Source organism: Schistocerca serialis, chromosome 4 (genome assembly GCF_023864345.2).
Source record: "Schistocerca serialis cubense isolate TAMUIC-IGC-003099 chromosome 4, iqSchSeri2.2, whole genome shotgun sequence".
NCBI classification, from domain to species: domain Eukaryota; kingdom Metazoa; phylum Arthropoda; class Insecta; order Orthoptera; family Acrididae; genus Schistocerca; species Schistocerca serialis.
In genome coordinates, this window is record NC_064641.1 from 850778073 (window position 1) to 850792410 (window position 14338).

The following is a 14338-nucleotide window of genomic DNA, read 5'->3' on the forward strand; positions in this document are numbered from 1 at the left end:
AGGAGGATATAAGTTGAACATCAACAAAAGCAAAACAAGGATAATGGAATGTAGTCGAATTAAGTCGGGTGATGCTGAGGGAATTAGATTAGGAAATGAGACACTTAAAGTAGTAAAGGAGTTTTGCTATTTGGGGAGCAAAATAACTGATGATGGTCGAAGTAGAGAGGATATAAAATGTAGACTGGCAATGGAAAGGAAAGCGTTTCTGAAGAAGAGAAATATGTTAACATCGAGTATAGATGTAAGTGTCAGGAAGTCATTTCTGAAAGTATTTGTATGGAGTGTAGGCATGTATGGAAGTGAAACATGGACGATGAATAGCTTGGACAAGAAGAGAATAGAAGGTTTCGAAATGTGGTGCTACAGAAGAATGCTGAAGATTAGATGGGTAGATCACATAACTAATGAGGAAGTATTGAATAGGATTGGGGAGAAGAGAAGTTTGTGGCACAACTTGACCAGAAGAACGGATCGGTTGGTAGGACATGTTCTGAGGCATCAAGGGATCAGCAATTTAGTATTGGAGGGCAGCGTGGAGGGTAGAAATCGTAGAGGGAGACGAAGAGATGAATACACTAAGCAGATTCAGAAGGATGTAGGTTGCAGTAGGTACTGGGAGATGAAGCAGCTTGCACATGATAGAGTAGCATGGAGAGCTGCATCAAACCAATCTCAGGACTGAAGACCACAACAACAACAACTTTTAATTACCATTTACACATCTTCTACTGGACGACAGTACACAGCACGAACTAAATCGGTGTTTTTGTTGATACTCTATCGATACGCCATGTTTGGTACCTATCTGAGTGTCTGTCATCTGGAGTTATAGGCATCAGCTGCAAAGTTACTGAGAACACCACCACTTTGATAGCTGCACTATACCAAGGGTTGAGTAGTGCAGGCGTTGGTGATAGTGGTAACGCTGTGTCTGAAATGAATTTAGCGTGCCGACTTCGTATCTGCTCGTTGTATCAGGTGCACTAGACAATGCTGGTGGCACGACGGCATGTGCCTATGTTGGATTTACTGGAAACTCAAAGTGTGGAGACAGAGTAGCGTAGCTCCACCCAGCTTGGTATGGCACTAACAGAATTTGGCTTTACGCCGCTCGTGCCCTGGTGGTGAAATTTCTGTGAAAGGAACTCTCCACTTTGTGTTATATCTTTCAATAATAAAGGTGTAAATGAACAACTGTATCACTACATATAATAGTGAAAAGTGTTTGACAACCAAATATGAGCTATTCAGTTTTAAAGATAGAACAGGTCAGCACTTGGGTTTCCAACTTAGAGTGTCAGTTATCGCCACTGCGACGTTGGGAAGGGAGGGGGTTGGCAGAATTGTAGAGAATGGGTAAAACCGATGATTTTATGAATTTCTGCACCATTTTAAACTTGGAGCAACTGATCTTCCAACCACACAGGCTCTCTTCCTTTACCTAGACAAACCATCTTGGATTTGTCCTCAGATCCCCTGTTCGCCATCTTGGATTTTCTTCTTGGATTATAATGTCATAGTGAACGTCCTAGTGTCCCCTGCTCACCACCTTCGATCGTAGCATTACTGAGAGTGTCCTCGTATGCACAGGTACACCGGTACGTTTTGTTCTGATGTCCTACAGACTGCCCTTGAATTTCACACTAACAGACCAATGCCCCATCTCATTTTTCATAAATTTCATGCCAGTTTATACTTAAGGCAATACCCTAAGTTCTACAGTGATATCATATGTCTGGGGACACTTGTACTATTTGAATTTCCTACCATTTTTCGGTTTACCATAATTTTTTACATAGAGAAATTAATCAATGTCAGTGGTGTGCTTGCAATCTGGTAACAATGCATGACATCATGAATCATGTCATATGGGTGAGGGAAGAGAAGAGGTGGGGAGAGGGCATGGTAGGTGGGTGGACAAGAGAAGGGGAATGGAGCAGTGGGGGAAGGATGAGAGGGAGGGAATGTGGATGTGGTGAGGGAGAAGTGGAGAATGGGCAGGGGCAGTGAGTGTATGACAAGGCAGATGTGGAGAGAGAGGGGGTAGGGGGTAGGAGGAGAAGAAAATCTGGCAACAATGCAGACTGCTCTAGTTCTCTTTTAGCTATACTACTGAAAAGATTAACATGATGTTTAGTTAGTTAGTTCTTTAGTTAGTTAATTACTTGTTCTACTGATCATGTGAACGTTTCTTTTATCGAAATGAACGAGTCAGTTTACAGGTTTTGTATAATGTATACATGACAGACTGGCCCATATGCTGTGTGCCATCAGACTGTGTAACGCCAGCCTGGTCGATACTCCCTCTTCTTCAGACCTTCACATTTTGTGTCCTTGGCGTCCATCCACTCCATTTGTGCTCTTTCTCCATTTGATGATGACACCACTCTGTTGTTTCCCAGCCTTCCAGCTGTGCTGACATAGACATGTCACCTCCTGTCTGTCACATCACTCTTCGCTCTGCCTTCCTTTCTGCCTGCTGCTGACGCTTTTCCCCTTCCCCCCGCCCCACCCCCTCCCCCATCCCCGATTTCCTTCATACCCTCCTGGGCCCTTTCTTTCTTGTGTGTGGGTCATGTCCAGGTCATGCATTCACCTTATTCTCCAACAGATGGTTCCACATCACACATTGCGCCTACTGTGCTGCCCTGCCTGGTGTCGCCGCTAGCTATTCGTCGCCCCCACTATTCTCCCATTGCGGTCGTGTTTTGTGGCCTTGCAGACTTCCCTGCACCTTCTGTTCTCCATTCTTAGAAGTTTCACTGCAAGACCTGACTGCACCTGACCTTTCAGCCATTGGCAGCTGGGTTGTGGTATCTGGTCGACGACTTTGCCTGTTTCTTGCTTTTCAGGTCCACTTCTACCCTTTTCTGCACTGCTGTTCTTCCTGATGACTGCCTTCTGCGAACAACACCCAAACCTGCTATGATGCTTCACTTGTGTGATGACACCTGATCAGCTCTGCTCTTGAAGGTGACTGCACGTCCAGATCTGAGCCATCCACTGGTGATGAGTCCGCTGTTGACCTTCCTTGGACACACATCACTGTGCCTGACCTCACCCATGATCCTCCCACTGCTGCCTCTGACTGTGTGCCTGCTGGTGCTTCTATCCTCCTAACAGTCCACTACAATACTGCAGCTGCCAGCCATGGTGGCCGTGCGGTTCTAGGTGCTGCAGTCCGTAACCGCGGGACTGCTACGGTCGCAGGTTCGAATCCTGCCTCGGGCATGGATGTGTGTGATGTCCTTAGGTAGTTAGGTTTATGTAGTTCTAAGTTATAGGGGACTGGTGACCTAAGATGTTAAGTCCCATAGTGCTCAGAGCCATTTGAACCATTTTTGACTGCATCTGTCGCCCACAAATATGGGGCTCCATATACACCAGCTCTGTTGTGTCTCCACCTAGTTTCCCTTCCTCCATGCACCACCACACTCCACTGCACGCTACCCTGCTCCTATGCCCACTGCCACACTTTCTCTGCTCACCACTACTCTCAAACCCAAAACACCGCCCTCTTACAAGCAACGCCGCGGTGCTATGTGCAACAGAGCACTCCATTGCTCTCCCACATGCATCACTGCACACGTTCACACGCGCCCTACAGCTTCCTGTACCTACGGCTGCTTCAGTAACTAGTCATGGGCCGCCACATGTTGCAGCATTGGTTCCATTTTCCTCTCTCCGACGCCACCCTTCCCTAGTGGGTCTTCCATTCTCCTTTCGTCCTTCATAGATGCTTGTTTTTCCTTCTGTGCCTTCTTTGTGCATAGGTTTTCCTCTCCTTTCAAACCCCTTTTTTGCAAGTTTCAGTCCATCTTCAAAGTTGCAGTCTACTTTCTCTTCTTCTCTCTGGCGCCCCCCACAATGTATCGCTTGTCCACCCCTTGGGCTTCTTGCGTGCTCTCTCTCAGCTGCACTTTTCGGAATCTATATCGCGCCCGGCGCCTATGGCATTTCTCTGTCTCCTGTTCGTCTCCTTCTTCCCTCTCGACGACTATACCCGATGGCTTCACCATCTGTGTAGAGGGGGGAAACTGCTTGGTCACTCGCCTGGTACCCTACAACCTCAGAACACACACATAGCTGGCAGATTACTGTACTCCAGATGTCCTCCACTGAAGACAGACACACGAGACAATCACATGCACCTCAGTGTGACATTAGCAACATGTTACACTGTGTATAGGACAATAGCAACATAATCATCCATCTGAGCACGTGACAGACTCCAGCAGGCTCCATGAGAGACTCCAGCATCGTCCGCCAAAAGTGTGCGCAATCGACCATAGCACTGCAAAGACCATACTAAATTTCGTCAACATGTCACTTGATCCACATGGAAATCCTTCCATTAGATTACTCAAGATACTGCACGACCAGTAGCCAGCACCACTCGCTATCGCTCTGGGCTCAATGCTGTCTGCTCCTTGCAGCTCGACCATCGGTAGCGAACTTCGGCAGCAGCCTTCAGTTCCATCCCAATCTCTGGCTGGACCTAACCTATCGTGTTCGAGGGCTCCGACCACCACATCAGTCTGCCGCATCTGAGCGATCCGGACACACACCCAGACACCAGGGAGATGACTGCCTAAGACATCAACCGCATACTGAGAAGAATCCAATGAAGGACATAGATTTGGATTACATCTGCTATAACTACGTCTTCATACTGTACAGACTCCGAGAGCCATCGTACGGTGCGTGGCAGGTGGTATCCTGTTGCACTGTTAGTCATTTACTTCCCTGTTCCATTGGTTAACAGAGCGAGGGAAAAATGCCTCACTCTACGCCTCTGTATGAGCACTGATTTCTCACATCTTACCTCCGTGCTCCTAACGTGAAATGTATGTTAGCGACAGTACAAACGTTCCGCAGTCTGCTTCAGTTTCTGGGTCTCTAAATGTTCTCCGTAGTGTTTCTCGAAAATGTCGTCGCCTTCCCTCCCGGGATTTCCATTTGATATCCTGCAGCATCTCTATAATACCTGTGTGGTGTTCGAAGCTACCGACAACAAAACTAGCAACAAGTCTCTGGATTGGTTCAATGTCTTTCTTTAATCCGACCTGCTGCGGAATCCAAACACTCGAGCAGTACTGGATAAGAGATTGACTATCTTTCTACATGCGATGTAATTTACCGATGAGCTACACTTTCCCAAAACTCTCCCGGTGTACCGAAGTTGACCATTCGCTTCCCTAGCAGATTTCTCACATGCTCGTTACATTTCACACTTCTTTGCAACGTTATGCCCGTGTATTTAAACTAAGTGATTTGTTGAGGTCCACGCTACTAATGCTGTATTCTAACATTACAAGATTGTTTCTCCTACTCATATGCATTAACTACATCTACATTTAGAGCTAGGTGTCACTCGTCACACCAACTAGAAATCTTGCCCGTCACACCAACTACAAATCTTGTCTAAGACATCTTCTGTCCTACAGTAACTCAACTTCGACACCTTCCTGTACACCACAGCATCACCACAACCATAGTTTGCTGCCCACCCTGTGCACTAAATCCACATTTACGTATATAGAATACAAAAGCGGTCCTATCACAGTTCCCTGGGATATTCCCGACGGTATCCATGTCTCTGGTGAACAGACAACATAGTGTGTTCCGTTACCTAAGAAGTCCTCGAGCCAGTACGTACCTGGGAACCTATTCCATATTCTCGTAGCTTCGTTAAAAGTTTCCAGTGAGGCGCCGTGTCAAGTGCTTTTCGGAAATCTAGAAATATGGAACCTGTCTTTTGCACCTCTACTTAGTTCCGAGAATGCCATACGAGAAAAGTGCAAGCTGGGTGTTGCCCGAGCGATGCTTTCTAAAACCGTGCTGACTCATGGACAGAGACTTTTCGGCCTCAAGGAAATTTGCCAAATTCGAGCTGAGAGTATGATCAAGAATTCTGCAGCAAATCGTTGTGAAAGATATATGTCTGTAATTTTGCGGGTCCGTTCTTTTACCCTTATATCAGGACTCAACCTGCATCTTTCCAGTCACTTGGGAGTTTGCACTGAGTGAGAGAAATCCGGTAAGTGGAAGCTAAATAGGAAGCCATTGCCATGCAGTACTCTTTGTAAAAGCGAAATAGGGTTCCATCCGTGCTTGTCGACTTATTTGTTTTCGACTCTTTCAGTTGCTTCTTTACACCAGGGATGCTTATCACTGTAGTGAGAAGTCTATGATTGTACCAGAAGTGGCACTTACTTTTCTACCTCACATCAGAAGCGTGAAATATTCATCTGTGTTTTACCAGAAAAGTGTTCTTGCATTGTAACCTGTGTAGTGACTTTATTATGTGCTGTCCTTGCCAACTCGTAAGACCGAGACATAATGAGACTCCTTTTTGTACTGTAGGTGTCTCTGTTGCCAGTATAAATAACATTAAATGAGACAGAGGAGAAGCTACCAACAAGAAACAGACAAGCGGTTAAAAGTTTTGACTTATAGTCATCAATAAAGAGCAGATTAAATGCGAACACTGTGGAACGATATCAACACAGAATTATGGATCTGTCAGCTGTAAAGCATGTTCTGGACATTGGGGTAATAACACAGAAACACTATAAAACAAATATCATGAGAGCCTCCGCCGGCCGGTGTTGCCGAGTGGTTCTAGGGACTTCAGTCTGGAACCTCGCTGCTGCTACGTTCGCAGGTTCGAATCCTGCCTCGGGCATGGATGTGTGTGGTGTCCTTAGGTTAGTTAGGTTTAAGTAGTTAAGAAGTTCTAAGTTATAGGGGACTGATGACCTCAGATGTTAAGTCCCCTAGTGCTCAGAGCCACGGTTTTTTTTTTTTTTTTTTTTTTAGATTGTCCAGTGAAAGAGAGAGCCTGTTTGATCATGAGAAATTTCAGATATGGATGCAAACGGGGAGAGCGCGAAGATTCTTATGTCAGTAGTGGAGGATACGTACACTGGCATCTCGCAGCAAAAGCAGTCAAGAATCCTGGAATGAAACCGAATATCGCAATACAGTCTAACAGCTATTGATCTAAATTTAAGCAAGACACATTCCATGGTTACGGAAGAAGTACCTTCAGATGTCTGCAGCAGGATGGGAAGGGGGCGGTTGCTGGCGAGCGTCTCTCCATGTTTTTATGGACACGGACAGAGCACAACACTGTGTGTGTACTCTGGGAGAATGTAGTGCCTGTAGCCAACATTACAGATGGTGGGAAAGATTACGGCTCCTGCAGAGTTGGCCGACTGTGTGGGTAGATTTCCAGAAGTTACAGCCTGTCATGGCACCAGGACTACAACCACAGGAATAGAGCTTTCACACACACGACGGGATTTTTGCAGCTGAAATTTCAACCCATTGGTTCCGGATCTTACTAATTTACACCGTCATGTAGCTGATTATCAGATATTGAAAGTGAGTCGCCCATCGAACCGGTGGTCCCTTATCCGGCAACACATCGACGGGTCCAGATGGCTGAGGAAAACTGACATTAATGTATAAATTTGCCAGTTAAATTTATCATCTTATCAGTTAACTGTGAAACATGCTCTTGATTACATACATTGTAATCAAAATTAAGTATATTGGAATTTTTTTGTTTTCTTTATTGAGTTTCGATTCCTCCCAAAGGGGGCTGGCTGGCAGCAGCTTAGTACACCGCTCATTAGCCTACAGAATTTATTTTAAAAAGAGGAAAATAATAAATAATAATAGCAGGCGATAACATCAGTGACTTAAATGGTAAAATGGCGGAAAATTGTGGAACTTAAAACATAGAACAAAGGGTTGATGATGCTAATAAAATACATATGAAGCAGGCAGGTAAAAGAATAGACAGACAATTAAATAAAACACGGCAACAGCCTGGTTTCTGTTCGCAAGAGCTTCAGCATTGGTTTCTGTTTGCAACACTTTGGAAAGACGAACAACACTGACCATTCACTTGAACACTGCACTAAAAATTTGGCACAAATATGATATACCACAGCCGAGGGCAGATGGGGGGAACCTGGACAGATGACGGGAAAGGAAAGGGGGGGAAGGAGAGGAAAAAACGATGTGGGGGGGAGAAGGGGGAAAGGAGCCGATGAAGGACGTAGACCCACAAGAGGGGGGCGGGTGCTGGGCAGACGTGACAGGGAGTGGGGAAAGGCAGAGGAGAGTATACAAAAGAAGTCGGGGGTGGGGAGAAAAAATGATGGAAGGGGGGGAAGAGGGAGCCTGGGGAAAGTACAGAGGAAAGGAGGGGGGGTGGGGATCAGAGTTGATAGGAGGGTTAAATGGAGGGAGAGAGGGCATTATCCGGAAGGGGGATTTGACAGAAGCCTCCTTGAGAAAGGTGTTGAATGGTGGAGAGATGGAGGGTAGGGGGGTCACAACAGTAAAGATGTGGCAGAGGGCGGGGATTGGAGAGGAGAGGAGCAACCAGGGGGTGAGGGGGATCGAGGCAGCAGGAGGTGTAGAGTATGCAGATATGTTCGAGGAATAGGAGCAGATGGGGGAAAGGAATTTGGTTGTAGAGGATCCGCGTGGGTTCAAATGGCTCTACTATGGGACTTAACATCTGAGGTCATCAGTCCCCTACAACTTAGAACTACTTAAACCTAACTAACCTAAAGACAGCACACACATCCATGCCCGAGGCAGGATTCGAACCTGCGACCGTAGCGGTCAAGCGGTTCCAGACTGAAGTGCCTAGAACCGCAAGGCCACACCGGCCGGCATCTGCGTGGGGGACGGGAGGCGTATACAGAAGGTGAGGCGGAGTGCGTGGCGCTCAAGGATCTGGAGGGACTTATAGAATTTGGGGGAGGGGGGTATCCAGGTGGATCTGGCATAACAGAGGATGGGACGGATTAAGGATTTGTTGGTGTGGACGAGGGCAGAGGGGTGCAACCTCCATCTCTCGCCAGACAGGAGTTTATACTGGAACATAATTATACATACTTAAAGATTCTTTCTTTGTATGGGATTGGACAACACAGAACACTGCAGAAGAGTCTCAGGATTACACCACCTGTAACTTTTTCAACTAACAAAGTACTCCTTCTCGAATGAAAGAGATTTCGGCAAAACGTGAACTTCAATCCTACGACTCTTCCTGCTCTGTTTATAACGTAAAATATTGCGAGACAGGTGGTTTCCTGCAGGTGGTTCCCCGAGTCGCCGCGCTGGCTGACGTGCAGGGGGCGCGAGGAGGAGGCGCTGAGAGTGCTGCGGCGGGTCGCGGCCACCAACGGCTCCAGCCTGCCGCCGTTCACCCTGCAGGTGCTGCACCGCGTGGCCAAGGCCAAGCGGGACCGCGTCGGCTACCTGGCCATCTTCTCCAGCTGGAACCTCTTCAGGAACACCCTCCTGCTCGTCATTGCCAAGTGCGCACGAGTTACTGTAAAACTAACATGTTTGCATAAACAAGAAAATGATATCAACAGCTTTTATGTCAACAGGCACACGTTGTCAAAGTTACATCGCATAGCTGCGATTCTTCCTCAACTGACGAGTATCATAAGAACCATCCAACCAATCATGGACTACAGTGTCTGGAGGTGCCACATTTTACATCTAAATCTACATTTACATTTATACTCCGCAAGCCACCCAACGGTGTGTGACGGAGGGCACCTTATCGTGGCACTGTCATTATCTCCCTTCCTTGTTCCAGTCGCGTATGGTTCGCGGGAGGAACGACTGCCGGAAAGCCTCCATGCGCGCTCGAATCTCTCTAATTTTACATTCGTGATCTCCTCTGGAGTTATAAGTAGGGGGAAGCAATATATTCGATACCTCATCCAGAAACGCAACCTCTCGAAACCTGGACAGCAAGCTACACCGCGATGCAGATCGCGTCTCTTGCAGAGTCTGTCACCTGAATTTGCTAAACATCTCCGTAACGCTATCACGCTTACCAAATAACCCTGTGACGAAACGCGCCGCTCCTCTTTGGATCTTCTCTATCTCCTCTGTCAACCCGACCTGGTACGGATCCCACACCGATGAGCAATACTCAATTATAGGTTCAACGAGTGTTTAGTAAACCATCTCCTTTGTTGATGGACTACATTTTCTAAGCACTCTCCCAATGAATCTCAACCTGGCACCCACCTTACCAACAATTAATTTTATATGATCATTCCACTTCGAATCGGTCCGTACGCATACTCCCAGATATTTTACGGTAGTAACTGCTACCAGTGTTTGTTCCGCTATCATATAATCATATTATAAAGGATCCTTTTTTCTATGTATTCGCAATACATTACATTTGTCCATGTTAAGTGTCAGTTGTCACTCCCCGCACCAAGTGCTTATCTGCTGCAGATCTTCCTGCATTTCGCTGCAATTTTCTAATGCTGCAACTTCTCTGTATACTACAACATCATCCGCGAAAAGCCGCATAGAACTTCCGATACTATCTACTAGGTCATTTATATATATTCTGAAAAGCAATGGTCCCATAACACTCCCCTGTGGCACACCAGAGGTTAGTTTAACGTCTGTAGACGTCTCTCCATTGAGAACAACATGCTGTGTTCTGTTTGCTAAAAACTCTTCAATCCAGCCACGCAGCTGGTCTGATATTCAGTAGGCTCTTACTTTGTTTATCAGGCGACAGTGCGGAACTGTATCAAACGCCTTTCGGAAGTCAAGGAAAATGGCATCTACCTGGGAGCCTGTATCTAATATTTTGTGGGTCTCATGAACAAATTCACTGTAACTTCCTCTCATACAAACAATGGTGGATTACGTCTGCAGAGTCCGAAGCTACATCACAAGTCCATCTTCCTGTGACATGTGGCATTCACTTATGATGGAGATAACTGGAACCATTTCTAGACAGTTACCAACAACGTTGGAACCAAGCAGAGTACCACCCCCTGCGAATCTATCACAACAAGTAAAAGTGTGGCGTTAGACGTGGAAATATTGCTTCAAGAGGACCTGTATAGGGCATGAAACCCTGGAGGGCGGGAGAGCAGACGTAAACTTAACCCTGACAACGATGTAATTGCTTAGTTTATGCAGTAAAAATTCACAAAAGTGTTAGGTAAAATTTACACAAACGCCAGTTTTACAATGTGCTCGACTAAGACAGTGGCTTCATAAGGCGAATCAATGAAGACCAAAGAAAGTAAAATTTGGGAAACAATTCGTGCAGTCGCATATTTTTGTACAGTAGTTAGAGGGAGTGCCATGCACAACATACTAGAAATCCTGAACGGTGGGGACGGAATGTGGGAATGGAAGTGGGTTTCAAGGTCTCTTCCGTACGTTTCTCTTGAACAACTCGAAACCTACAGCCTCTAACGAAAACGTATCCTAGGACAAAAATATCTACATTAAATTTCCTACAAATAGGACTTGTTCAATTCTTTCTGTAGGCCTCACAGGCTGCACGTAGCCATCGAGAGAACAGGAAAATCTCGCGCATGGTTTCTGAAAGAAAATGTAGAACTTCGAGTTGTTTGAAACGACATCTGAAGGGGGCATCTGTAGGGGTAACAAAGAATGAAGGAAACTGAATTTGAAAGTAGGTTTGAAACCATAATAAAACTAAAATAATTCGAAAGTAAATACGAAGAAGAAAACAGTAAAAGCAGCAATAAAGTCATTGACCCAGTGAATGACTTTCTATGTTTAGAGTGTTTGGAAGAAAAAGAACCAACAGGCAGAGTATAAAAGCCTGAGTAATTTTTGTTACCTAGCAACGATGAAGGCTATCATTGACGTGTGTTGTCGCAATTTCAGTCGTGAATTCGGATCGGGAAGCTCTTGTAAAAGATATACATTATTCGTGTTTAACATTCCGTCTTTCGGCTTAATTGCATTGCTAGAAGTTTGGCGAAGATTACCAGATCTACCGTGAACATTTTATGTTTGCTGATTTATTTTTACTGTTTTCATGGACTCTGTGCACTCGAGTAAATAAAGTTCAGCAGTCACATACTTGGTAGTGGTCATTTCTTTAAGCTGAGTTTCTGTTTTCCAAACAGTTTATCTTTTTATGAACTTTTCAGTTTAGTTGCCGATTGTTTCCCATACGTCTGCCCTAACTATCGTGCGCCATTTTGTATCAGCACAGCCCTGGCTGACGTACAGTAACATTTTACATTTAAAACCTACAAGATCATGAATTTCAGTTAATGTAAGTAAGTACGTCTTCTTGATTAAGTTCGAGCACAAGAGCAACAACATTAATATCTGGCTTATCCTTGACGGTCATCAGTTATTCTAGACAGGTGTTTAATTAAAATAGACGAATTCTGATGTGTTCTAAGCGCTTGTTTTGTTGGGCACAGTTGTTTGGTATGTCAGTGTAGGACACCAGTTTAGACATTTTGGTTCTCCACTCAGACACAGTTAACTTAAGTGGCTGAAGCCAGAGATTCTTCCACACTGTTTTGTTTCTCATGATGCAAATAAGCCGTTGGGTGCGATTGGAGGTATCTTTTGTAAATCCTTGTCGCTTGGGGCGCAGTACACCGCTAAGACAATTTCTCCCTGCCACTGTAATACAGCTATGCCTCAGGGTCACGTAACAGGGTAGGAGAACGAAGGTTCTACAACACTCCAACACAAATGAGTTAAAAGGTTTACTTATCTTTGCGACTTGTTGAATGATTAAGTCTGGAACACTGCATATAATATAAGACAAAAAAGGCCCTCAATGACTAAGAGAAAATAATCGTGGGTAAACTTCACAGTACACAGTTAATGCAATTTACAGCAACTGTCTGTTCACTTCTTAAGAGTTCATTCACTATACGACGTTCCGTGTCTAAGCCAGCGCTAGAAGATGATCTGTAAGAAAGTCGACGAGAGCTGCTCTTCTGTCTTCCGAATAGGCTTCTGTCCGTTGTCGTCTGGTCATTGGCGGATTGTACTCGGCCTGCAATTGGCAGAGGCGAAGTCGAGTCTTCATCCTCAGCGCCGCCCGTGGCGCTGGTGGAATTTGTGCAAGTGGCGAATCTCTACGTCGCTGGCACCTGCTCGCTCTTTGCGCCTGTGGTGCTTTTGCCCTGACTGTGTCTTGTCCGGTCGACACAGCAGTACCAAATTGCGAACTTTTCTACAGTAGTTAACTTACAAATCCATAATCCCCATACGAGGTCGGTCACAGCTACAGTCATAAGACCGCAGCACTTGCCGAGGTAAAACTGTAACTATCGACAAGCGCACTTGCGCAGTTCGATTGCTTTACTGGTCACTCCTTATTATTTCCCAGTGTTGAATGTGACAGCGATTGAACATCATTGCCACGAGTCGTTCGCGTGTATCTCTCATCCAGTCTTTTTCTTTAGATCATGTGAAGCGTGAGTGTTTAACATATAGTTCTTCGTAATGTTATCGTTACTTTCATAAAGCCACATTAGCTGTGTTCTTTGCCACAAATGTGAATTACCTCTTTGAGCTGCCAATGTTAGAATAAAAGATGTAATACATTCTGATACCGCAATGTATCGCAATATTAACGATTAACGAAAACATCCACAAATGAACTGGAACACATTTCTTCTGTCACGAACTTTTTCGTACGTTACGATATCATGAGGTCGCCTGCAGTGAAACACATCAATAAATTAGGTTAAAAGCTGTAGGATCTTAACGAATAAGTTAATCAGCTCACACTTCCAACAGCCTCATAATGAATCGTTGCCAAGTTGTGTCCATACCGCGATTCAAGAGATCAAGTTGCCTTACCCAACGTAGAGGCAAAATCTGGAAATGACAGTCATATATACGTTTGGCCGACCGCTTGGCGGAAGTAAAGCGAGCTTTCTGACTATGCAACACGTCATTCTGTGTGCACTAGACTGTACAGGTAAGGCCGCTCCACGAAAGAGGTGAACATGTGAACATAATTCTTGGGCTTAGTTCAAAAATGTTCAAATGTGTGTGAAATTCTATGAGACTTAACTACTAAGGTTATCAGTCCCTAAGCTTACAGACTACTTAACCTAAATTATCCTAAGGTGGGTGTACCCATGCCCGAGGGAGGACTCGAACCTCCGCCGGGACCAGCCGCACAGTCCATGACCCCTGCACCACAGACCGCTCGGCTAATCCCGCGCGGCGGGCTTTGTCGAGTGCGATATATCGATTGCGTCATCGCATTCGTTGCAGGTAAAGAGAAAACCTTAAACACAGAAACCACAATGAAATGTGATAAACACTACGTAATTCCAAAAATCCACTGACGGAAAAAATTATCGCAACACCAAGAAAGTGTTGTGCGACATAAACGAAAGGCAGTAGGCGTATTTCTACATCTGAAAGATGATGTCTATTGAAAGTTCGCGCCAGTCGCTTCAGAGTGGCCCTAGCAGTGCCAACTATGAGAATGCAAATCAGGTTTGTTTTA

At 45.4% G+C, this 14338-nt stretch overlaps 1 protein-coding gene across 2 annotated transcripts in view; it reads left to right on the forward strand.

Annotated features, from left to right (window-relative positions):
* Positions 1-14338, forward strand: part of LOC126473484 (solute carrier family 22 member 7-like) — a 514289-nt gene that overhangs the window by 476026 nt on the left and 23925 nt on the right. For both annotated transcript variants that reach the window (XM_050100560.1, XM_050100559.1), the window contains exon 6: positions 9129-9350. In XM_050100560.1, the coding sequence (XP_049956517.1) occupies positions 9129-9350 (222 nt within the window). The remainder of the gene's footprint in view (positions 1-9128; positions 9351-14338) is intronic.